Source organism: Pogona vitticeps, chromosome 1, assembly GCF_051106095.1.
Source record: "Pogona vitticeps strain Pit_001003342236 chromosome 1, PviZW2.1, whole genome shotgun sequence".
NCBI classification, from domain to species: domain Eukaryota; kingdom Metazoa; phylum Chordata; class Lepidosauria; order Squamata; family Agamidae; genus Pogona; species Pogona vitticeps.
In genome coordinates, this window is record NC_135783.1 from 300541045 (window position 1) to 300567528 (window position 26484).

At 39.2% G+C, this 26484-nt stretch overlaps 1 protein-coding gene across 1 annotated transcript in view; it reads left to right on the plus strand.

The window, feature by feature from the left end:
* The window catches only part of LOC110079008 (cytosolic phospholipase A2 epsilon), a 59796-nt gene that overhangs the window by 16467 nt on the left and 16845 nt on the right, over positions 1-26484 (plus strand). Inside the window, exons 4-17 of the mRNA XM_072986233.2 lie at positions 181-221; positions 2184-2226; positions 3258-3324; positions 4585-4748; positions 5133-5222; positions 9595-9632; positions 11043-11178; positions 14188-14324; positions 16326-16548; positions 17191-17305; positions 20550-20687; positions 22941-23051; positions 24880-25071; positions 26151-26317. Coding sequence (XP_072842334.2) covers positions 181-221; positions 2184-2226; positions 3258-3324; positions 4585-4748; positions 5133-5222; positions 9595-9632; positions 11043-11178; positions 14188-14324; positions 16326-16548; positions 17191-17305; positions 20550-20687; positions 22941-23051; positions 24880-25071; positions 26151-26317 — 1662 coding nt within the window. The remainder of the gene's footprint in view (positions 1-180; positions 222-2183; positions 2227-3257; positions 3325-4584; positions 4749-5132; positions 5223-9594; positions 9633-11042; positions 11179-14187; positions 14325-16325; positions 16549-17190; positions 17306-20549; positions 20688-22940; positions 23052-24879; positions 25072-26150; positions 26318-26484) is intronic.

Sequence of the window (26484 nt, forward strand, 5' to 3'; positions counted from 1 at the left end):
TGCAAATCATTATTTCATGGCGTCTCCTTTTTGCAGCTATTTGGATGCTAGCTATTCATCAAATTCCACACAAATTAGTTTTTGGTCTCAATGCATGCTTAACACATCTGTGCTTCGCATTCTTCTCCCCACAAACCAGCTTTGCCTCAGAGCATGGCAAACCTATTTCTCCTTTTACAGATCCAAGAAAAGCTGGAAGTAGAATTTAGCCTGGAAAGCATGTGAGTACATCACAGTGATGCAACATATCATTAGAACGGGCAACCATAGAAAAGTGTGTTATCTACCTACTGTGAAAGGTGACCATGGGAATAACTTTCCGGAGCTCCAGTTATTGGGCAGCTATTGGTCATTCACTGTCCTTTTACACAAGCATCAGTTGCAAAGATTCTCTGCTATTTCCAAACGTGCATGGGAGAACGAGTTCATTTGGAGGCTGCCACAAATACTCAATATGGAGGCAGCCTCTGATGGAACTTGTGGTACCGCAGGGGCATTTTTCTAATGGTTCGAACAAGGGCATGGGAATGACATGGAAATGAGGGGGCTGCTCCACCCCCTGCCAGTTTGAGGATTCTCCGCTCCAAAATTTGGCCTTGTGGGTTTCTGCTGACATGGGACTAGGAGTCCTTTAATTCTGAAATTCTGCTCCCTATTAGATTTCCAAGGCAATTTGCTCCGCCGAAACAAGCTAAACTGCATTATATATCAATCATTTGATCTGACTCTCAGATTTCTTGTAATCTTGCAAAGGTTTTATGTTGTACCCTGAAGGATAACTATCTGGTAATTAAATTAAATTAAATCCCTTCTGTAATAACTGATTGTATCAGAAGGTATAATGTGTTTAGGGCCTCGATATTTGGCAGAACGCCTACTCCCACCAACTTCTACGCGTGTCACTCATGCGAGCCAGGAGGCGAGGCTGAGGAGCCTAACGCCGAGGGAGGCCTGGAAGGAAAAGACAAGAAACCGGGCCTTCTCGGCGGTCGCTCCTCGCCTCTGGAACAATCTCCCTCCTGGGATTCGCGGGGCTTCCTCGCTGGGTATCTTTAAGAATCAATTAAAGACATGGTTATTTCGGCAGGCCTTTCCTCCAGACAATCCCTGATGATCCTCTTTCTTTCCTCTCTACTTGGTTTCTTCCCTTGTAAAGTTTTATTATTTATGCTGTTTTATATATGTATATCTTTATTATTTGATGATTGTGAGCTGCCTAGAGTGGTCCTGAGTTGGCTAGATAGGCGGGATATTAAATAAATAAATAAATAAATAAATAAATAAATAAATAAATAAATAAATAAATAAATAAATAAATAAATAAATAATGTGGGTAAAATAGAGCAAAGTAAATCAACAAGATGTGTAATGCTGTAAGAGATGCACTGTCTTTGGACAAATGTGTAAAAGCAAACTGAGTTGGTAGCATTTTTACCTTTTCTGACCATCCATATATGGAGTCCTGAGCCCAGGGGTATTGACAGGGTGAAGCAGCACATGAGCAGATTGTTCACGATAAATCTTGCATTCATGTGTCACAATTATATGTGGAGAAAGAAAAAAGAAAATCTCAGGAAAATGCTGAGTTGGTGACAAAGGAGAAAAGAAGTATATTATTTGCCTTAGAAATAAATCTTCCCTGCTTGCCTTGTGGAAAATTATCTATTAAATCATCAAAATGTACACTGTGGCCACAGAACAAGGGAAGCAAATGGGTAGAGACAGAGAAAGAACAGTAAGTGTCTTCTTGCAATGCCTTGTAAGAAGGAATCAAAGAGGATTGTGCCCACTGCCCTTTTAAAATTAATCCCTCAGTCCTTACCATTAACTAACTTAGGATGAGGGCTGTTGGAACAGTAATAAGATAAAATAAGACAGTGCTGAGTTCTGCAGATAGCTGCTGCCGGGCCAGAAGGCCTTCTGTCCTACTTGCACTGTTCAGTCTATGACCTGGCTTTGCCATTTGCGTTTCCTCACTGAGGGGAATGGTATTTTTCCTGGGAACTGAGAGTGGATAAATACTAACAATGACCTGGACTGGGTTGTGCATAGGGTGGGTTGAGCACCAACCTCTGTGCCATTATTTGGGCATGAAGTGGGCTGGAGAGGAATTAGAAATGCCAATCAGAAATGCTGGTTTCAATCACTGAAAATATGTCAAGTATTTTTATTTTGTTTTGCAGCCCTGTTCGTCATGAGCATATCGTTACAAATGGTGTATTAGTGGTAAGTAATCTCAGTCCCCTCCCCAATGATTTCCCTTTTAGCAATCATAGAGTAGTTGCTGGTACAATTCAGATGCTTTAAGGTCAATGCATTACAGAGAGGACATAATCAGAGGAGAGAATGCTGGAAGGGATGGATTGTCATCCGATAATTTTTTCACAGATTTTGACAGGAATTGACCCCCCCCAATAATTTTCAATTTAGCCTGTTTTGTTTTATGATTGGTCTTCTGGATATTAACATGGGCCTTGTTTTCTGTTGCAAAGGACTGTTAAAATCATGCCTCTGAAACACTAACCTGATATCAGCTAAAGTAACATGGAGGTTGGCTTGTAGTCCCATGGAAGGGTTTTATAGGTCCAGCAGACTGGCTTTTGTGGGAAGACAGTGCTCAGATGGCCATATCTTATCATAATATGATCAAGCCTTTTGGCTGCTCACACTACCCATTGGCTCTTCTCCTCACATGAGAGGACAAATCAGGAAGTCTTCCACTAACCATGACCAGCCCGAGATATTTTCCAGCCAAGGCAAAAACCAAGATGGCGTTCTTGCCATTGCATATAGGAAAAACAAGTCTGGGTGTCCAGGGCGAGTGCTGGTGGGACTGTGTCGGGTTTTTCAGCCTGGTAGACTCTCTGTGAAACCAATGGGCTAACTAGCTATCCCAGCTTCAAGCAGCCATAGCTCAGGTGTCTTTGGAGGGACTATGAACTGAGTGGACCCAAAGCTATCTGCAATCTATCCCACAAGCTCAGTTTCATGGCCTTATGTAGAAGTGATGCTGATTATAGGGTGGGTTTTTTCCACAGAGGATTTTGGTGGGTGGAACTGGAATACTGAGCCTGACTTGATCCCTACAGATAAAATCTCCCTTCTGTTAGCAAGATGGTACCTTTGCCTCATCCTACCCTGCCCCTGTCAGTAGACCTACAAATCAGGCATTTTAGGTTGGGCTAGTCAATTTCGTTACATAATTCACCGAATAAGTGTATTATAGGCTTGTTTTGTCTTGCTTTCTCTTTTGATAGTCTCGTGAAATTTCCTGCTTGGAGGTGCAGGCAAATGAGGAAAAGCTGACTAAGAAGAAATCAAGAGGTTATTATTTAAATTTTTTAAAAATAATCAGTTGTAAGTATAAGGTCTGACAGGTTTTAATCATTAAACATTTTAAAGAAGAAACATCATTCTTTTGAACTGCTGTGAACCTGCTTGTTTTTTTTAAAATGTTCTAAATGTGATGTGTTATTCCCCCCCCCCACTTTTATGATATGATTTCAATGCATGTTTACTCCATTTCTACTCACTGACCAAGTAAATTAAAATTTCAGAGTATACTAGCATGAAATTAGATTTTACAGTCAGATAAAAACTGGATAAAACAATGGAGCACAAGTTAAAGCAACCTTATCCAGCTTTTTTGGGGGGAAGGGGGGAATTTGCTACTCCCAAATCTCCTGCACCCCTAGCCTGCCCTTGCATCATCAAATTTTGAAGGCAAGGCAGAAGAGAAGACGGGGATATGCATTTCCCTTAAAGTAAGCCCTGTAGGGAGTGCCAGACTTATTTTAAAGCAGAACTGCATTTCCCAAAAGTTTCCAGGAGCAAGATTCTGCATTAAAACCAGATAGAGCCTGTGTCTTAAAGAAGTGTGGCTTCCTCCCCTTTTCCTTTCACGTGGTATCAGCAAGCGAAGGAGCAAATGATGAGGCAAATATGGCAATATAAACCCTGCAAAACTGGTATGTGTGCGTGTGTGGGGGTTGTTGTCAAGATTTAAATGTACATACCTGGTATGTTTTTGTTTATTGAGCCAAATAAAAAGAAATGTATACATATTTAATTTATAGGTATTCATGTGTTTTATGAGGTACTGCCGCTCCAAAGCAGAATAAAATGGCAGCTCTCGCTGTCTGTCATCAGACTTCCACTGTAAAGTATACGTACTCGTATTACGTGTTGGTCTTGTTTTGCTGGTTCAACTCTTAGGGATCAGAAAACCTGTCAGTTCTGCTTTCTCCCCAATTCAATTTTTTTAAATATCTTTTTTTTTCCTGTCCCAAAAGATTTCCCCAATTGGAGAGAGACATGTGGTGCCTGGTTGCCATACAGATGTTTGAGCTGAGGAGCTACTCAGAAAAAAAGGGGTTCACAGTCTTAATCCAGCACTGGGATGGCACTCAAGTCCACAATTTAATGGGTCAAAATGCTTAAAAAATTAAGCAACATGTGGATTTTTGTAAATTGTTATCAAAAACAGCCTTGAAATTCTCACCTATCCCTATGTATATGAATTTAAAGGAAAACAAAATGTGTGACAGCAATTAACAACAAGGTTTTATGTGTACATTGTTGCAGAGAAAAAGCTATTATTTACTGTTCAAGGATCCTATGAAGAAACTCGAGAGTTTTCTTTGGACACAGAGTTGCATCCAGCCGAACCTCTGGTGTTTCACTACGTCAAGTATAAGGACTCTGCACTGGAAACTGAGCTAACAAGGAAACCGTATGGCACCGACTCAGTATGTTTCATGTTTTTTGAACGGAGATTTTATTCCTTTTATTGACTTCTATAGTCATTTGTGTCTTTGTATTTGGGTGAAAGATGGAGGTGAATCTGGGGGCAGGTGTGAAATGTACTGGTGTTCTTAGCTGAGAGGTCCACCTATCCTCCAGATTTGGCAAGACTCTCAAATTCTAGCTGCCAGCCAAGACAAAGCAGGAGATGCATCCATGAGCTCCATTCATCAGTGTCTCCGTTGCTGATGAGGTTCCAGCTGGCAGCCAAGACTCCATCATTTCATATGGCTTTTAGTGTTTAAAACTAGTTTTAAAGTTTGCTTTTAAAGAATGATTTAAATCTGCTTTTATGTAATATTTTAAATTTGGATGTCCTTCTCTTTAAGTGTTTTTCTAGAAAAGATATAGATGAGAAAGTTTGCCTCACATTGCCTCTGGATTCAGGTCAAGTGGAAAAGAAAATCAATATAGGCAAGGTAAATATTGCTTCATTACAGCTGTTATAGCTCAGTGGGCTCAAGCACCTGGATGTAGAGCCAGGGCCCAGAAGCTTGAATGCTAGCTGTGCTCGCAAGGTCCAGCTGAAATACCCAGAATATATGTAGTTGATTGCGTTATGTGCTCTGCCACCTATGTGGTCTGAGGCAGCTGCATGATGCTTTCAGAGTACCACTAAAAGGAGTGACTGATAAACTACTTCTGATTTTTTTATATTTAGATTTTCCTACTTCCCTGGGAGGGTTGACATAAAGTAGAATTGACTTGACAGCACATAAGTCAATTCCACCTAATTACTGCGCTCTACGTGGGGCTGCCTTTGAGGCTGCTGCGGAAACTACAGGTGGTGCAGAATGCGGCGGCCAGATTACTTAGTGGAGTGAAAAAATTCCAACATATTTCGCCCACTCTGGCCGCATTGCATTGGCTGCCCATCCGGTTCCGCATCAACTTCAAAGTGCTGATGCTTATGTACAAAGCCCTAAACGGTTTAGAGCCTTGATACTTGGTGGAACGCCTACTCCCACCAAGATCTACCCGTGTCACTCGTGTGAACCAGGAGGTGAGGCTGAGGAGCCTAACGCCGAGGGAGGCCCGGAAGGAAAAGACAAGAAATCGGGCTTTCTCGGCGGTGGCTCCTCGCCTCTGGAACAACCTACCTCCTGAGATTAGCGTGGCTCCCTCGCTGGGTATCTTTAAAAATCAATTAAAAACATGGATGTTTCGGCAGGCCTTCCCTCCAAACAATTCCTGATGCCCTCTTCTCTCCCTCTCCTATTGTTTCCTCCCATCTTGTCTAATGTTTCTTCTATGTAAAAATTGTTTTTATATTTATCTTTTGTGCTATTTTATGCTGTTAGCCGCCTAGAGTGGTCTTAACCAACCAGATAGGCGGGATATATATAAAATAAATAAATAAAATAAATAAAATACTGATCACATTATTAATCAAATATTGGTGGATGGGAGAATACTCAGAAAAAGACACAGACAGTTATACATTGTCCTCTACAGATTTCAAGGGCACTTCAGCGCATTGGTGTTAAATATTTTAATCATATGCAATTCTGTGGCTGTGCAGCTAGCAAGTATAGAAAGAGGTCTTAATCCTTATGTTTCCCAGAATACAGGACATGTAATAATGGGCTCAAGCTACAGAAAGTTAGATTTAGGCTGAATATCTGAAAAAAAATGTCTTAATTGTTAGAGCAGTACGACAATGGAACCACAGAAGGTGGAGAGCACTCCATTCCTGGTTATACAGTATATTCTTGATGGTATTTTCTTGCTTTTGTTGTTTATTCTTCCATCTTGATCATATTATTATTGTAGTTTTTAATTGTTGTTTTTATTTGTTTGATGTTGTGAGCCGCCTTAGTAGACTTTTGTCTAGAAGGGCGGGATATAAATTCAATAATAAATAAATAAAATAAAAAGATTCCTGGAGGCATTCAAGAGACAATTGGGCAACCATCTGTCAGATCTGCTTTGCTTTGGATTCCTGCACTGAGCAGGAGGTTAGACTTTATGGCCTTATAGGTCCCTTCCAACTCATTTATTCTATGATTCTATAATTTGTATATCTCTTGATATTGTAGCAGAAACAGAAGAAGCTGCCTTAAAACAAGTCTGATAATTAGTCTAGGTGGCTTGTTATCTACATTGGGAGTGGGCTGGGTGGAGCCCATAGACTGGGGGCAAATTTGGAAAATAGTCCTTGGCCCTGCTGAGATTACCCATTTCTGGTCCACACTGGTTGGTGACAGGTCTCCAGTATTTCAGGATGGGTTTTTTCTCAGTCCTATCTGGGGACAGTTAGGATGGGAAAAACCAGAACCAAGGTTTCCATTAAGATTATGTTGCTGTTGTTTAGTCATTAAATCATGTACGACTCTTTGTGACCCCATGGACCAGAGCACTCCAGGCCCTCCTGTCCTCCACTGCCTCCCGGAGTTGGGTCAAATTCATGTTGCTAGCTTTGATGACACTGTCCAACCATCTTGTCTTCTGACGTCTCCTTCTCCTCTTGCCTTCACACTTTCCCAACATCAGGGTCTTTTCCAGGGCGTCTTCTCTTCTCATGAGATGGCCAAAGTATTTGAGCCTCAGTTTCAGGATCTGTCCTTCCAGTGAGCACTCAGTGTTGATTTCCTTCAGAATGGATAGGTTTGTTCTCCTTGCAGTCCAAGGGACTCTCAAGAGTCTCCTCCAGCACCACAATTCAAAAGCATCAATTCTTCAGTGGTCAGCTTTCTTTATGGTCCAGCTCTCACTTCCATACATCGCTACTGGAAAAAACATAGCTTTTACTATGTGGACCTTTGTCAGCAAGGTGATGTCTCTGCTTTTTAAGATGCTGTCTATGTTTGTAACCGTTTTCCTCCCAAGAAGCAGGCATCTTTTAATTTTGTGACTGCTGTCCCCATCTGCAGTGATCATGGAGGCCAAGAAAGTAAAATCTGTCTCGGCCTCCAAATCTTCCCCTTCAATTTGCCAGGAGCTTATTAAGTTATAAATGAAATTATTAAAATGTTTTTACAAAATAATTTATCAAAATATTAAATTCAATTGAAAAATATTTTAATTGAAAAAAAGAGGAACCATTGTGACCTTTAGATAGTAACAAATAAAACGGACAATAAACATTAATTCTTACTCAGAAACAACTTAACTGGCATTCAGTGAACAAAATCCTGTTGCTTAGCCTAGTAAATTGCACTACTGTATTGAATAATGCCTATTGAATCAATGGGGATTTAGTGAATCAAATTCTCCATAAGTTTCATTTATTCATATGGGTCTACTTTAATTGTACTATACCATACTTACTATACTAAACTGTTATTGACACTAACAAGTAAGGAATAACAAATTTGTCTTTAATAATTATTTCCAAGCTCTGATAAAAGATATACAGATTTGCCAACACATATATTGTAATGCTGATCTATGGTGCTTCACAAGCAAAGTAAGAAGAGTCTTGAATTTTTACACCACTTATGTAGAAACACAGAATGAATTATCCAGAGCAAGCACAACAGATATGTTGCTGTTTAAGGCATGAAAAACTAAAGGAGAATTATAATATGGTAAACAGAAGTAATTCCTCATTCTGTTTCTACTAGTCAATATTTTCATTGCTATGGATATAATCCCATCATTTTACATGATATCTTAGAAAGATGCACTGAAAGTTCCTTGTTCCCAGTTGAACCTGGTATCCAAAATTGACTATAAGGGTGAGAATGAGGGAGAGAAAAACAAGACAGACATTTCACCAAACTGTTTTGAACTGTGCTACAAATCAGATACAGTAGTCTTCTAGTGGTACGATAGAATCAGGACATACTGATATGTTTAATGGAACACCATTGGAGGATGTAGACTGTAATTCATGAAAACACATGCAGATAAATCTGTTTGTTCTGAAGATACCAAAGGTCTTTTTGTTGTTTTTCGGGAAACAGGTTAACATGGTTGCTGTTTGAAAATTACCATATAATTTGATATCATCTTCTAGCACAGTGGTCCCCAACCTTGGGCCTCCAGATGTTCTTGTACTACAACTCCCAGAAGCCTTCACCACCACTTCTGCTGGCCAGGATTTCTGGGAGTTGAAGTCCAAGAACATCTGGAGGCCCAAGGTTGGGGACCACTGTTCTAGCACATATGACTGGTTTGGTTATTTACATTCAGCAGTCATTAGAAAAGCCTTTTCTTAACAGATAAGGATGAGTACTCTGGATACACGTGTAGCTACAGGAAAAATCAATCTCTTGTTATAGATAGGCTGTGTTTTGCTGTGTATAGTGTGGGAAGAGAAAACAAAAAACAAGAGATAGTAGATGCGACAGGTTTTGAAGTCACAGATAAAAGAGGTTGCGTGAAACGTCCAGGAGAGAAGCAAGATTCGTTGAGAAATTGGCCTTTTTTTCCTCTGTGATATGTAGCTCTTATTAAAAAGGACAGCTGAGGATGCTTGTTTTTAAGCAGGCTAGTCTTACTAGTAGGCAAAGTAAGACAATCTTCTCAGGCAGCAGTTGCTATGGATGGCAGCAAAGCACTGGAGGGCAGAGTTCTGTGCTATGCAATGTTCCCTAGGCCCCCTAAGCTAGTCTCTTCTCGGCATCAACTAAGATGAATCAAAATGAGCTTACTTGTTGAGACCTTTACTTCTTAGTTCTCCTGGCAAATCATATACAGTATATATTGTGTGTGTGCATTCAATTGAGAGGGAGGTGAAGTAATCTGTCTTTGTGTAAGTTATCCAAACAGGAAGAGCAAGCAATAAAGGATATGTCATGCTATAACAAGCCACTAATAAAGTTTTATATTATTTTTAATCTCTAGGACAACACACTTGATCTAGGTCTAAAAATAAAGGATTGGTAAGCATATGCCAGTTCTGGTGATGTACTTACTTTATGAACTTTAACCTGTTTGCCATATGTTGTATTGTTTTTACTTATATGAGCGGTTTTGGGGGTTTTATTTTATTTTATTGCTATTATATTGTTGTACACCACCCAGAGTGACCATTTGGTCAATGGGCAGTCTAGAAATTTAATAAATAAATAAATTTGATACTTTTTAAAACTCCCAGAAATTGGTATTATAATACAACTTGTTACAGTAGCAAAAGGAGTGCTGAGGTAAGGGTGCAAAACTCCTTTTGTTCCCTCCTCATTGCAAAATTTCTTTATCCAAAATTATTTTTCCCCTGAGGACTCCTGTAGGAAATCTCATGGGATTTCTCAAATGTTCCATGGTCATTTTTTCCTCAGAAGACACACCAACATGCTTAGAATTATTAACATTTTTTTGTGCTAAATGGCATATTTCCTGCACACGATTCCTCAGAAAAGGCATAGAGCTGCATAGAATTTGGCAGCTTTTGGTACAAATGATACATGTGGAAAACAACAACAAATTAAATGAGGGAAAGTAGACCAGGGATTTTTGTGGAAGCCTGGAAATCTTGCTGGTGCGGTATGAAGTTTCAGTGAGGAGTCTCTGCATGAGGAGATTTAGAAATAACAAAGAGCAAGGTTGTGTTTTTTCCCCCCAAATACTCTCCACATCTCCATGCTGAGGACTTCTAGAGCATGCACACCTTGAAAAGGCAAAACACAACTGTTACATGCTATATATCCTCGCAACCTGGAAAAGAAACAGTAATAATTACAAAAACAAACACTTGCTCATGCTGCTGAACATGCAGGAGTTCAGTTATCAGATTTAATGAAAGGGAAAGGAATGAAGCATATTGTTTTCTCTCTACATGTATTTATTGAATGTGCAATTTGACCACCTGAAATAGTTGTTACCAAAATTAAACTTTTTCATGAACTATAGTAAAAAAAAAAAAATCCCCCTTACAAAATCATGAAGTAACAATTTTTACAGAAAAGCAGACTACTCAAACTTCTGATCATTTTATTTATTATTTACCTAGAATCAAAATTTGCATTTTACTTTTCAGCAGAAACTCCTGCACAATTTACAGAAAAAAACTATGAAAATATAAATAAAATAACACAGAGAGAGCCAAACATGGTGTGATATTTACTGCACAAATGCAGTTTTGTACACCATATATTTGGTATTTGTGCATGAAACTACCATCTTTGTTTTTTCACTCCATTTTACAAGTATATCTAGTATTACCACATTTATGCAGGAGTACAGCTTCATTTTGTCTTCGATTCTTTTATTAGAAACAGGAAATATCTATTGGACTCTTCAGTCAAAGATAAAATCGCAGCACATTGACATTTTGCTTGTTCTCATCCTACAAGGCCAAAAAACCTAGATGTACGTTTGGGGTATGACCTATGTACGGAGGAAAAAATAGTCATACAGAAACGGAAGGAGATTGTTGCAACTGCGCTGGAAAAGGTTCTCCACTTGCAAAACAGTTTACAAGACCATGAGGTGGGTATGGTAGTGCTCAAGTATGTATGTATTCAGTATGAAGAATTGGGCATGTGATCCTAATGCGGAGAGTGAAACTCTATACCTGCACTCTATTTTGGGATACTTACAGTATTTACAAGGACAAGGTCCACTCTAGCTTTGCCCCTTAATCTTCATTTCAGTCTTCCTAATCCTGGAAGGAGAGTTCTAGTACACATGGGCATGCTCCAGCATGAGTCCACACTTTGATTTTCCATAGTTCTGATTTATATGGAAAGTGTATGTGCCAGCAAAGATCTCCTTCTCCAGAGTTGTCACCCTCCACATGTGGAAGGGGAATTAAATTGGAGGGGGGAGATTGGGGGGAGAAAGAACTTTCTTCATGTGGTAAGTGAATGTGGATAGGGATGAACTTTCATGTTTAACAAAAAGAGAAAATCATGAAAGAGTCTCTTTCATAATTTTCACCTTACCATATTTTTCCGTGTATAAAATGACACTTTTTCCTAAAGCAATCAGAGGAAAATTTGAGGGTCATTTTATACATGGAAGGCAGCAGGAGGAGGCGGAGACTGAGGCAAAGAAGCAGCTGTGCCCAGTCGCCTCTCGTGGCTGCCCATTGACTGCTCCACCCGCTCCAGCAAGGGTAAAAATTAGGGAGCAGTCCTTATACATGGGGGGGGGTCATATACATGGAAAAATATGGTATTTTGTTGGCTCCTGAAAATCTTTTAAATACAATACAAATTATTTGTATTAACTAAGGAGGGGAACATAAACATTGGTGGGTGGTGTTTTTCCCCCCGCATCTCACACTTTCATTTACCCTTTCTTTCATCCTTTGTCTGTCAAATTAACCAGGATATTTTCCATCCAATAGCACTGTGATGAGTGCTGTCAAAAGCCAATCAGAATGTTCAGGAATCTTGAATGCATAAAAAAGCCTGGATTAGTTGGAGCACAGTAGGAGTGGTCATTGTTTCAGTGTCATTTCTTGTTGGTGTCCAAGCTCCTGGCTGCCTCCATTTTGTGTAACTTGGATACTTGGCCATGAGTCAGTCTTAGATTCTTTCATTTTTCTAAATTCATTTTTGTGTGAATCTTTTCTCCGTTTCTTTCAATTATTTTTGCTACTGTGCCAGGCAATTTGGCTATGCCAGTGTGCCTCCTTGGGATTATTTTTTTCTGGATTCCTCCCTTTAGTTCTTTTCTTTCAGAGATAATTTTTGTTCCCTGCCTGTTTCTGCGCTGAACTCAAAGAAGAAAATACAAGATAAGGCATTGAATGGTAGTGGGGAGAGAAAGTTTCCCATATTCTAGTTATTTTGGCACAGGGAGAGAGGACTTGTGTTTTTTGCTTCTTTCCTGGGACCTTGGGAGAGAAAAGTGTGTGTGTGTGTGTGTGTGTGTGTGTGTGTGTGTGTGTGTTTACTTTTGTTATTTTATTTTATTTTTTGCCCTGGGCATGTATGCAAGTGAGTGCTTCCCCTTTTTGATTTTTTTTAAAATCAGTTATTTATTTAGCTTCAGACTTGGTTTCCCAGTATGGTGTAATGGGCAGAGTGATACACTAGGATTCTGGGGTTTGAATTCCCACTTGACCATAGAAACTCCCTGGGGGGGGTGGAACTGGTAAAACCACTCTTTAAATATCTCACTTACCTTGAAAGCCCTATTAGGGTCACTATAAGTCAGTTCCAACTTGACAACACACAACACAAACACAATTAATGTGTATTTATTTTGTTAAAGGTATATATGGAGGTTGGAGTTTTGATGGTTATTGTTATTGATTGCTTTTGAAGTAGATTCGTTCTCTGTTGCCCTGCCCTGAGTAGTTTTTACAGGTTCTTTAAGGGCTTTTTTGGACTACTGTCAAAAAAAGGGGGGGGGGAGAAAACAAAATGATATCAAAGACATGACTCTTTTCATGTTTAATAAAAGGAACAGCGCACAAAAAACCCTATAAAAATGAAAGAGGCACCCCCTGAAAGAACCAAAAATGAAACAGAAATGAAAGTTTTCACCATTCACTTCCCTATACATGAATATATAGTGTTTGAATAGATCTTATGTCTTATTGAAAGCAATGGGTCTTGTAACTAGTTGGACACATTGCACCATTATTTGTTTTTACAAAAACTCAATACATTATAGAAATAGCTGGCCGGATAGCTCAGTGAGGTAGGTACCAGGTTGCAGAGCTAGAAATCAGGAGTTTAATTCCTCACTGTACCTTTTTTGAAGAAATGCCAGCCTGTGTAGCCTTGGGCAAGCGACATAGTTTCAGAGTGCCCCAAGAAGAAGGGACTAGTAAATTATTTCTGGGCTCTTCAAACCTTGGAACCCCTGGAAAACTTCACTATGTTAGAATTGTTTTAGAGCATGTGATGATGATGATGATGATGATGATGATGATGATGATGATGATGGCAGTGAGGTACATAGCTTAAGTCCATGTATAATCTGGTCCCTGTGCCCCAGTTTAGTAATTTCTGAGGTGCAGCAGGCATTCCCTCAAAGCTAAAAAAAACCTGAATGAAGTCAACCCCCACTGAAAGTTCAATGCAGCTTTGGACTTCAGAAAGGTAGATAGACTGTCACCAAAAATAGCTGAAGAAGACCACACTACAGTTGCCTGCTTGCTATAAAAACAAGGGACCTCTCAAAAGAAAAATCAGTGGCAATTCCATTACTAACATGGTTGGCTATGCAGAGGTTCAAAGCTAGACCTTCAACAGTTACCCACTGAAAAGCCCTGCCTATGGATGGCTTCACTCCTGGAACTGAAATCTGCCAGCTTCAGTTTCTACCATCATTTTTTAAAACCAACCTCATTTTTTTTCATCCTAGATATGAAAAAATGGGCAAATTTTTGGCAAGTTATTGTTTAAAAAAGAGCTAAGATGAAGTTGTCTGAATTGATCCTTATTCACATAAATTTTAACAAAGAAACACCCTCTACTACTTAAAAAAAAAAGGAACCAAATACAGTAAGTAACTAGTGCTGTGTCTTATGCTGAACAGGTCCCTGTGGTGGCGGTCATGTCAACAGGAGGTGGTGCCAGGGCCTTCACAGCTTTATATGGCAACCTTTTTGGTCTTCAAAAACTGAATCTCTTAGACTGTATCTCATATATCACTGGATCTTCTGGCTCTACATGGTAAGGAGAGGATCATGTGGGCTTCCATCTGGCATTTCTATATTCTCCACATCCCAAATACTCACCTTTGGGATGGTTTGTTTGTTCTGCTCTTGCTTTGTTAGGTACTTACTGACATGGGTTTATACATTTTCCGCCACTAAATTGCCTTGGAAAAGTGATTGAATGGAAAGTGATAGGAATTGATTATAAGTCCGTTATAAATAAATAAAATGCATCAACTACTTGATTCCATTACTCACCTGTTATAATAAAGCTGGAAGAAGAGGAGGAGGAGGAGGAAGCAGAAGTAGAAGAGACGGTGTGTTAGCATTAGGAAATAAAAGCCAGAGGGATAAATCGGTTGCTTTGTTCTGACATGACATATATATTTGATTTCTGTACTGCCCATTTAGCCAAAGGCCACTCTGGGTGGTTGACAACAATGGAAACAACAATGGATATAGCAAAATAATCATAATACACAATAACAAACGTAACTAGAAATTAAATGAAAATGTATTACATTCGTACTGTATGTAAATGAATATGAGGAAATCTCATTCTTTAAGGTGACTATTTGGCCTTGGGAGGTGGACTCTTATCTCTGAAGTCTGACCTACTCAAACAGGATGGAGAGGTATCTTGTCTACTAATCTGGGAGGAACTACAGACTCATATATTAATTATAAATACATAAGGTCTAACATTTTTGAGTGGTTGGCTACGCTGGAAGTCTTCTGCTTTCAGCACTTTAACATTTTGTTTGTTTGTGATTGGAATACCTTTACTGTTCTTCTTGTGAAGAAGATGTGTTATCATAGACACATAGGCCAAGATCCAGATGTAAGCTTTGGTATCCAAACCCAATGGATTTGGGGATTTTTTTTCCTTCGCCCTCTTGCTAAAGTCTTCTGAGGTGCCCCAAAAAAGCTTATTCCAGAGATTCTGTCAGATTCCTGGAACAGGGTTTTGGCACGCATAAGACACTGCACAAAGAAGGAAAGCTTGAGATTCTATCAGGAGTTTGATCCAGCAAAGGCAATCCACTGGATTTTGGCTATAGGGTATATTTATAATCTAACGCGTATAAAATCTATACTTGTATGTTAGAATGAATTAGTTATGTTTTTGAAAAAGTACATAGGTCTAGTTAGACAGGGTGAAGTGGTTTGTGTAGCTTTTTTGCCAGGAATGCCCCAAGCTTTCCTGTTGTCTAAGGTAGGAAGCAAAGTGCTGCTCTCCCATCAATGGTGGTGACTTATTTCCCCACATTCTGATAGTGGCACACCCATATACATATACACCCACACACCATAATCATTGTCATCATCATAGTTGTGTGGGTTTCTGCTTAAAGTTCCACCAGCAAAATCCGCTGTTCTACAAAGAGCTGCCAAACTCTGAAAGGCCTGGCTGTGAGTGGTTCTCAGGGTCAGGCACCGTGAACGGAATGGCTTGGAAAACGAACCATCCTGAGCATAGCTGTTGTGGGTGATTTTCCAGATCACCCACAACAGCTGGCTTTAAAGGGCTAGGCATTTCAGCAATTGATCCTTCTGATAGCTCAAGAGTGGCAGGAGCCTCCCAGTCACTGGAGAGGGGCAAATTGACAGCTTCTTGTGCTTCAGTAAGTGAGGCAGTCACCTCACTCCATCTCTGCCAGCCCTGTTTCATGGCAATATGATGTTCGTCCTGTTTTCAAGACTGCTGAAGGTTTTGACATTATTTCAGCTGAGAAATCTCAGAGGCATGCCAGAACCCTTCTCAAGACCCAAATCAATGCATGGTTCATAGAATCATGAAGTTGGAAAGGGCCTATAAGACCATTGAATCCAACCCCTGCTCAATACAGGATACCAAACCAAGGATATCTGCCAGGTGGTTCTCTAAATTTCTCTTGAATGCCTGCAATGTTGGAGCACTGGTTATATTGTTCACAAACCAGATTGTTGATTTTATAGATTTCTGTTGATTAGATGTGTGTTGGAATGATAATTTAAAACCTTTCCTTTTCCTTAGGACCCTGTCCAATCTGTACGAACATGAGGATTGGTCATGGCAGGACCTTTCAGGAGCAATTGCAGAGGCTCGCAGGAACATGACCAAATCAAAACTTGGCCTCTTTTCTGTAGAAAATATAAAGGAATACAGCCATGCTTTGGAGCAGCGGCAAAAGCAAGGCTATAAAACATGTATTACTGATCTCTGGGGACTTCTCCTTGACAAAGCATTAGGCAATGGGGTAACACATATTTCTAATTTCTGAATTACACAAAATGAAACTGGGGGATTATGTTTAGAGAAAACTTAATTGATACAAATATTGAAAAAGAGGATTTTAGGCATGTTAAATTGAACTCGCTCGTCTAAGAAATTGCAGCTTAGTTAAAACCAAATGAAACTACATTGTTCATCCATAGTGAGTTGGAGACAAGGGGCTGAAGTTTGAGGTCAGAAGGGGTTGTGGCCCAAACATTTGTTTGCTTCCACAATTTTAATATATACCGGCTTGAATCCACAGTTGAGGCTGACAACCTCAAGCACAGAATCTGGGGAGCATTTCACCAGCTGTCCTTTAGGGGACATGGAATTGTTTCAGGGGGGTGGATACAAAAGAGAAAATTCTTAGAAAATTTCTGAGACTTATTTTCTGAAATATTTCAGGCCACCTCTATTTTAATCCCTCTCTGATGCAGCAAGAAGGAATTTGGATGGGGGCTAAGAGAGAACTAGGGTAGATATATGAGGATGTGTCTAAGACTATGCTAAAGGATTAGGCCCATCTTCCCCTGCCTCTATCCCTTTCCTGTAACTGTAAATGTAGAATTATGTCAATCTAATAAGCTAATATTGGCCAAACTGAGTTGTTGTTGTTTTTCTACAGCAATGCTGTAGTACACTTTCAGGGCAGAAACGTGCTATCAGTCATGGCCAGAATCCTTTGCCTATATATATGGTTCTCAACACCAGAGACAAGTACAGTCTTCCAGAATTTAAAGGTAATCTTATCTACATGGTTTGAAAATGAGAAGATCTCCTGTTATGAGTTGGCTTATATCTCTTTCACATACTTTAATTGTTGCATGATAGTTTGAGTCTTCTTTAAAAAAGAAAGAAGAAAAAGAAATCTAACAGAGTTTTATGGCAACAAGATCCCACGTGATCTTCAGGCAGGCTGGTTGACTAAGGGGATTTTTAAAAGGAACATTTTATTCTGTGTTTTGCTTTTGTTTTTAATATTGTTCTTATTATGACTTTTAATATTTGTTTATTGCTTTTTAAATATTGTAATAATTTATTATTTGGCTTTTCACTTTGTTTCTTTTAAATACTGCTGCTTAGGATCCTCCAGTAGAAAGGCAGCAAATAAATATGTCAAATAAATAAACGATGTAAGCTACCTTAGATTCTTTTTAAGGAGAGAGGTGAGAGTAAAACTATTTTAAATAAATAATGGCAGAAAGAACAACACGGGCTCACACATTTGAGATCCTAAATTAATCTAAACTGCTCTTATTCTCTCTTGCTACTATGGCCAGTATTTCATGACACGGCCAACATCCAATAATGTGAGAGACTTTATAAGATTTTTTAAAAATTCTTCCTCCTCTTGAGCATGAAGTCACATGTAAAAGAAACAAGGTATGTCAAAGTATTTCAGTGTTAATCAAGGAAATGAAGGAGAGGTACATTATTGTTGCTGGCAATGGTTTACTGCATTGGGAATGTTCTGTCATACAGTGGTGCCTCAACTTATGAACTTAATCCATTCCAGAAGATGTCCATAAGTTGAAATGGTTGTAAGTCAAAGCAGCATTTCCCATTGAAATGTACTGAAACCCGATTAATCCGTTCCAGCTGTTCTTGCCGGTTGCAAGTCGAAGCATTCGTTCCCATAGGAACGAATGTAAAAGCAGTTAATCAGTCCTGTACCACTAGGGAGATAATTTTTCTTCTTTTAACCTAAGATGACTTAGGTTAAAAAAAAGGGCAGGAAAGGAGGGAGGGAACAATGGGGAAAAGAGGAAAGAAAGAAGGTCATCACTGGGGCACACAGACAGCTCAAACAAAGGTTTGTGCTTTTAAGCACAAAAAGAGGATAGAAAGAAGACAATTGGGGGGGGGGAAGAGACTTTGGAGTCTAAAACACATTTTAAACCCACACATGTTAAAACCACACATTTTAAACCTACACATTTTAAACCAAACACCTATTAAAACAAAAGAGAGGTCACAGAACACAAACCCTAGGAGCCACAGAATTTTTTAAAAAACCATTCTAGTATGGACTAAAATGCTTACAACTACACACTGCAAGACCTATCAGAGCATAGAAACATAACCCTCCCCCAGCCCAAACCTATGCTGCAAAAACCCAGAACAGGCAGTTTCTCTGTTTTAAAAAAGAAAGTCAAAAAGAAAAAATCCAAAAAGAAAAAAAATTAAAAAACAAAAATGCAAAAAAGCAACAACAACAAAAAACCAGTGCAGTATCATACAGCACCAGGCAATCTGAAGTCTCTCTCTGAACCCACACTCTCTAACCGCTGGGGTGAAAGAGCTACAGAGAACCAGCCTCTTCACTGACCAACGGTTCACTGAAAGCAGTTCAAATTACCTACCTTCCCCACCTTTTTTCCCCCGTTCAGAACTCGAAGTGCCGGTTGCAAGTCAAAGCAAAATTCAGCAGCCAGAGCTGGTTGTAACTCAAATTGGTTGGGATGTTTGTAAGTCGAGGCACCATGTATAGTGTAATTTTTTCTTCCCATCCCGTGCTGATAGACCACAGATGCACTGAAGAAACCCATTAAGTATCACAGCTCTTCACCAGACTGAAAACCTTCATGATGCAGGGTAGCAGTCGATGTCTGCATGCAGCCTCTGCACGATGAGAGTCCTGTTTCTCATTTCGATAGTCTTCCTGCTTAGGGAATGAGTGGTGTGTTTACCTGCTCTTTATTTTTGTGAAAGAAAGTCTCTAATCTAACTATGAATAGGTTATCTACTTAAAGACAGTTATAGCCACAATCTGTTCAATGGACTGGAGTCATTAGAGGTGTGAGATCACCCTGGCTCAGAAAGTTGTTTGCATTACACCCTTGCTTGCTTCACATTCCCCTAGTCCACTGAAGTACAAATGAGGAAGGAAAATTATCTCCTCCTTCCTGCCCCTGACGCTTCTCCCTATTTCAATAAAAGAGCATTAGCCACAAATGCTTCCACTTCTATTAGAAGCTATAATTCCAGTATGAATTCCGCCTCATAAATCCTAATGAGGGCCAGAAAGTCTAAACTTTTGATTCTATTTTTGTACCAGTTGTGCTGGCTTTTGGGCCTAGATCAAAGCCTGTCATTGGCTTGTGTTGGGGGGGGGGGTTTCCTCTTTGTACATCTGTCAGTATTGACAGTTAAGCTCTGCAGACCTTATCAATGGTGGACAAGAAATAGTGGAATTCTCTTTGAGTTAATATTCATTAGTTCTTCTCTAGCACTGGCCTTGAAAAAGTCATTTAAGGGTATCTTTTTAGTTATGATTTTCCTTCCTTCGGTTCCTCCTTCCTTCTTGTATTCATTCATTTATAGCCGACCTTTTTCCCAATAGAGGGACCCAAAGTGGCTTGCAAAATGCTTAAAAACAGATGTCAGCAACCAAAGACATGATAAATTGTGGTATTAAAAAGCTAAACATCTTACATGTTAAAAGTATTACATCAAAACAGATTAAAACTATTTAAGAGCATATCAAAAAAAGTAATTGGTATAATATCCCTCCTTAAGAAAAAAAAACATTTCTGTTCATACCCAGTTACTAAAAACCTACCTGAAGAGAAAAAGTCTTTGCCAATCTAACAGTTTTTTTTCTCATGACATTATTCATTTGTGCCTCCTTATGGTGACTCCTTCTACCTCTGTTCCTTTGTTTCATTCATTTTCTGTACATCATTTTGTGATGGGCAGGGTGGTGAAAAGTGAACAAAAATTATAATTTCCTGGAGTAAATAAATACATATAGCTGCCTAGAGTGTTCTAATAGACCAGATGGGCCGGGTATGTATGTATGTATAAATAAATAAATAAATAAATAAATAAATAAATAAAAAACAAACAAACAAACAAACAAATTATGAAAGAAGCTACATTAACTTAGAAGTAAAGAATTAAAAATCACCCTTGATTTAATGACAGCAAATTTCAGTTTACCATTGTCTGATCTTGTTTATCATTGGTCTGATCTTGTTACAGAATGGATGGAATTCACTCCCTTTGAGGTTGGTTTGTTAAAATATGGTGCCTATATTAATTCAGAAGATTTTGGAAGCAAATTCTTTATGGGTCGAATGATGAAGAAGATTCCAGAATCTCAGATCTGCTTCATGAAAGGTGACTTAGCATTTCTTTACTTCTAATAGCATGATAACAGAAGTCTCGTGGTGCAGTGCTTGAACTATAGTACTGTATTACAGTCAAAATTCTGCTCATGGTCCGCTTTAGATCCTGTCACCAGCTGGAGGTTGACTCAGCCTTCCATCCTTTCGAGGTCAGTTAAATGAGTAGTCAGTTCCCTGGGAGTGGGGGCAATGTGTAGCCTGTCTAATTAAGTTGTAAACTGCCCAGAGAGTGCTTTAAGCACTATGGGGCTGTATATACACAGCACACTTTGCTTTGCTTTTGAATTACTGAACACTGAGGCCCACCAGTTGGGCCAAGGGCAAAATGGTGGTCTTAAAAAGATGTTATTATATGCCTAGAATTATTTTGTTTCTTTGTTTTTGCATATGGCCTTTTGACACAAAACCCCATTCCAAACTGGCTTAGCAAAACCACCCTGCCCCGAAATAATTGCATGTCAGACTGAATCATCTCCCTAAACATGTTCATTTCTGCACAGACTGACTTGCAACATACAGCTTGGCTGTAATTAGAATGGACTCTGTAATAAGTGGTAGCTGGAAGATAGAGGCATGCAGTTGTCTGTCAGTTTTTGGTGTAAGAAACTGTCTGCAATGTAGTTGCACAGCTGGCACCTAGAGAGGAGACTTCTTGCTTGGATCCCTCTTCTTCATCTGAAATTTATTTGGATGATCTTTTATTATATTTTGACTCATGGAAAAAAGGTGGTAATGAAGTTCTTCCTACAAATTCATTAAGTTGCACATAGCCCTCAACTCCCCCCAAAATAGTCCGTGTAAGCTACCTTACTGATTACAGAGTGTTTCTGCTATACAGTTCTTAAAAGTTTATGAGCAGTGATATCCTTGTCATATTCTCCAGTCTTGCTCATTCAGTAATGCTCCCATAAACCTAACCAGTGTACATATCAATTGGTGGCTTGAATACTGTAATACATGAATCTGAACAAGCGGGCTATGCCCACAGAATCTCATGTCAACTAGTGTAGTGGGCCCTTATCAAAGAAATCAGGTTCTTGCAGCTGTTCAGTAGAAATTTAAACTATGTCTCCTGCATGTAATACTGCTATTGACGCCTTAGTTTGTTCATTTCAGCCTCTGCATCAAGCTTCAAATAACAAACTCAATCCAGTAATTAATCCCAACTGGAGTAGGCCCACTGAATCAATGGGAATCTAATAAGTTAACATTTATGTAAGTATTGATTCAGTAACTGTACTCCAGCTGGGACTAACATTTGTATTTAGACCATTGCCTTTATATGTATGATCTCAGAGAGAATACACTCACACAGAGAGAGAGAGAGAGAGAGAGAGAGAGAGAGAGAGAGAGTCATCATGACCAAACAAGAATTTGAGACAAGTTGTCTTGAGTCCTAGTCCTCATACTTTCCACTACACCACACAGCATTTATCTCCATATTTGTATTTACCTAAAAATCTCACCCTGCAATGAAAATGTCACCTAAAATGGTCCCACTCTTTAAGCGAAACAAACGCTTAAAGAGCTTATCCCCGATTTGTATCTGTATCTGGCAAAGAGTAACAGAGACAGGGAATGCCTGCCCTCTGGTGGTGGTTTTGAGAATGGGTTTGTTTTTGAGTCAGAAAGCACCCAGCTCAAACCCCAGTGATGATTTTAGCAAATACCCCCGTGCCATGTTACTTTGGAAGACTGGTGGTTGATATTTTTGATGGTAATTCAACAATGTGCATTTTTAGCAATACTTCTGCTGCTGCATATGTTCTTCAGTTCATTGGGACACTAGGATACATGCTTGCCAGCCGCATCTTTCTCCAAGGCCACTAAGGGAAGAAGCAAAGCAACTAAGAGAAAAATGCTGAAAAGAGGGCAGGTCTTTTGTAAAGCTATTGAACTTAAGATCCAGGCACAACTAAATTATTTTCCTTATAGTGCGCACAGTTCACACAGCATAGTTTTGCTGGGGAAAACAGGTATACATCGCTGCTGCAAGGACTGCAGCTAAGTTCCCAGGGAACAGAGGTTTGGCAGACAGCATCATCATAAAAATTAAATTAAAAAACACACACCAACTCCTTGGGCTTTGACATCATGATACTTAGCTTCATAAAGTTACTGCTTTTACTAAATGGTCTGATAAATCATCACAGTAGGAACTGGTAAATGCCCCCAAACAAAATGTTGTTGTACAGCTATCATATTGTATCAGAAGTTCTTACCAGATCTCTGTCATTCTCTCCAGGTGTGTGGAGTAATGTGTTTTCCTATAATCTGCTGGATGCCTGGCGTGCCCTTGACGTTTCAGAAGAAAGTTTTTGGCACAGATATACTAGGGACAGAGTGAAGGATATAGGTTAGTTGTTTTTACAAATAAGCATTGACTTTAGATTTTTGTTTCATCTCATCCCCTCAATAGTATTCATTCTAGTGCCATCGCTAATCTGAGCAACCTATTTGTCCAGAATCTCATTGGTGATTTAAACTCACAGAAAAAAAAATCACGGAAGTCTTAGTGGCAAATTGCAACAGTAAACTGTGGTTTGCATTCCTGTGTGTGTGCATGTGCTGGCAACACTATTTTCACCTTTATTTTCAAAAGAAGATTTACATTTTTTTTTCTGCCAGAAAAAATAAGCAGCTGTGACAGATTATTGATTTTGTTCTGTCCTGAGAACATTACTTGCCATTATTGTAGTTCTTTCAGCTGATCTAAGGCATGAGATATCTCCTTTTCTACTTAGATTATTTTAGAATAACATAAAAATGAATTGTTATGCTGTGACCTCTCCTTTGCATGGTACTGTATATAAAGTTCAAATTCGACCTTCAGCAAAGTTTCAGACCTCAGAGTTAATTTTGTTTATATTTCAAATACTCTAAGATTTTGGTTTTGAATTTTAATCACTTTTAGAAAATTTACAGTACATTTTAATTAATTTCAAGGCAATTTTAAGGTGAAGTAAAAGTTTGCAGGAGCACTTAGGCCTACAAGGGGTTACCCCCTTTCTTGTGACGAAGAAAGAGGAGAAAACTCTCAGGGTTCCTTCCTTTTGCATTATATGGAGTCAGCTCCGTTAATTAAATAAGTAGAGAAGCATCCACACATAGAAACCTTGTGTGTTCCCTGGACTGACCTTTTAATTCAGAGCCAGTCTTGTCAAACAATTATGATGAGTGCTGTGCCAGCTGCCTGATGCAATCTGTAGCCCAATTCAGCTATTCAATTAGTTTCTAGCTTGGTTTGGACTAGAGATGGGGTATTCGTATATGAATACCCCTGCACAGCTGGACTTAACTCATGTCCTCCAGCGACAGCCTCGGTGAGCATTCCAATGGCTCCTGGACCACTGCTCTCTTTCCGCTCATCTAGCCACTTGGCAGCCATGCAGGGAGACTCATCCTCCCTCCCTCTGCCTGGAGTTGGCTAGATGAGCAGAAAGAGAGCAGTGCTCTGGGAAGGTTGACTGAGGCTGCTGCCACCACCATACGCATCAAGTCCAGCTGTGCAGGGCTATTCGTATTTGTCTACGAATGAATATGAATACAAATACCCCCATCTCTAGTTTGGACTATTTGAATCCAATCCAACCTGAGTCAGGTCTGGAATTTAAACCAAAACTCAGAAACAGGTTGAATCTTTAGGTCTCTGACTGAATTGTGCTGGGAAGCCAAAACAAGAAGAACAAGACCAATGGATTTTCACACTTCTGTTCATATGTTAGTCTTGGCACCCTGAACTGTTCATAGGGGCATCTCTACAGAGTAGCCACACAACTATTTCAGTGTTAAGTTGCTCCTGCTTTTTCCCCAGCTAGCACCTGTTACTATATGTTCTTGCCTACCAGACTTGTTGGGGTATTCATAATAAGCCATGAAGCCAAGAGCTTCCATCTCATCATGGTGACCAAATATGTCACATGACTCACATGCTATGGGCACAGCTGTACGCAGAAGAGCACACAGAGGTTTTAATGAACATACCCCAGCTGGGGCAAAGCATTTCCTGCATGTAGAGAGCTCCCGTATTACATAGATTTTAAAAACATGCCACTGTGTCATGTTCCAAAAACAAAAACAAAAAAAGAATTATAATGTACATCAGAGAACATCTTTAGTTCTCTTCCATATAGTTTTTTTTCAGTAAATTAACAAGTGGTGTTTTTTTTCCTTCTAACTTACAGAAGAACTACCTCCACAACCACAGAGGCAGCAAGAATTGCACACTCAGCTGGTTATCCCTGCTCCTGAATTTCCAACATTTCTTCGTGAAATCATAACCCAGCGCATAACAACCTCCAAGTTCTACAATTTTTTGAAGGGATTCCAACTCAGCAATGGCTATCTAGATAATAAGAACTTCTGTATTTGGAAGGGTAAGTAAGCAACATTTTAAAGAGAATCTCCACAATTTAAAGAGTTTTGTGCAATATCTAAAAGGCTGCAAAGCTGCTTGTAAGGTAAACAGACAGACAAACGTTTGTCAAGAGGATAGCTCAGTTAAAGGAAAAGTAACAGTTTTCATTTTGAAAACTAGGTATACATGTTTTTAGGTGACTAATTGAACATTAACCTAGGGGCTGTACTTGGGGAATGGGGTGCTAAATCAACTTCCAGTTTAGGTATGGAGGGCCACGGCTTCACCCCACCATGCATGCAAGGACCCCTGGCCAAAAGGAAGCAGGAAAAGGCAAAGGCAGCAGGAACAGAACCTGCTTGCGCTTTCTTGCTCAAGGAGGAAGGAGAAGAAGAAAAGGAGAAGGAGGCAGCAGGTACAGACTGAATTTGGTTGGTGCAAATGGTGGGAAATTTCATGTCAGTCCATTTTTAGGGAACTTAACACTGAGGAGAAAGAGGTTATATTTGGAATGGAAGAAACAAAACTGGTCAATGATACTAATCTTAGCTAGTATGAAAGTGCCTTTGTTTCGCCTCATAACAAAAGGAACAACAATAATGAAAAGCACAATTTTTGCATTTTAAGATAGAAGGGGAAAACCATCAAACCCTAGACAGTGAGTGGAACTTGGCCTGACTAATCTGTAGTGTTCTGATTTTTAACTGGTTCACGATGAGGGAGACAAAATCTAAACAATTAAAGCTGACAAATGAAACTCAGTTGAAAAGATGGCAACTGTGAATTTCGTTGTATGTGTATATACTTACAATGACAATAAATTATTATTATTATTAACTGTCCTTGAATGATATTATAATGGGATGATTGCAGTTGAGGGAGAAAAATGGCCAGAAACTCTAATGCTGGGATTGATGAAATGACTCTCAGTCAGTAATTGATCTGAGATTTAATAATGTAGAAATTATTTTATATGTGCAATATGTACTGTATAGGTAATGAGCCATCAAAGTCTGGGAACGGGTGCATTTATCAACATAGAAGCAACAGATCACTTTTTGAAACAATGAACTGCTAACAACAACATTTTGCTTTCAGATACTGTACTGGACACTTTTCCGAACCAGCTAACAGCAACATCAGAATACCTGTCTGTTGTAGATACCGCAGCTTACTTAGACATCAGCTACCCACCACTTTTGAGGCCAGAGCGAAAAGTTGATGTTATTATTCATTTAAATTATTCTTCAGGATCACAAACAAAAGTGAGATTATTTATTATTAAAAAGTGTTTTTTAAAATTCAATACAAAGGCAAAAAAATGTAATAAGTGACAATTAGAGTAGCCCTTTGAAATCAGTAGGGACCTGGTATATCAACTCTGTTGTAGTTTCATTGATTCCATGGGCCTTGTTTAGTTGTAATTTACTAC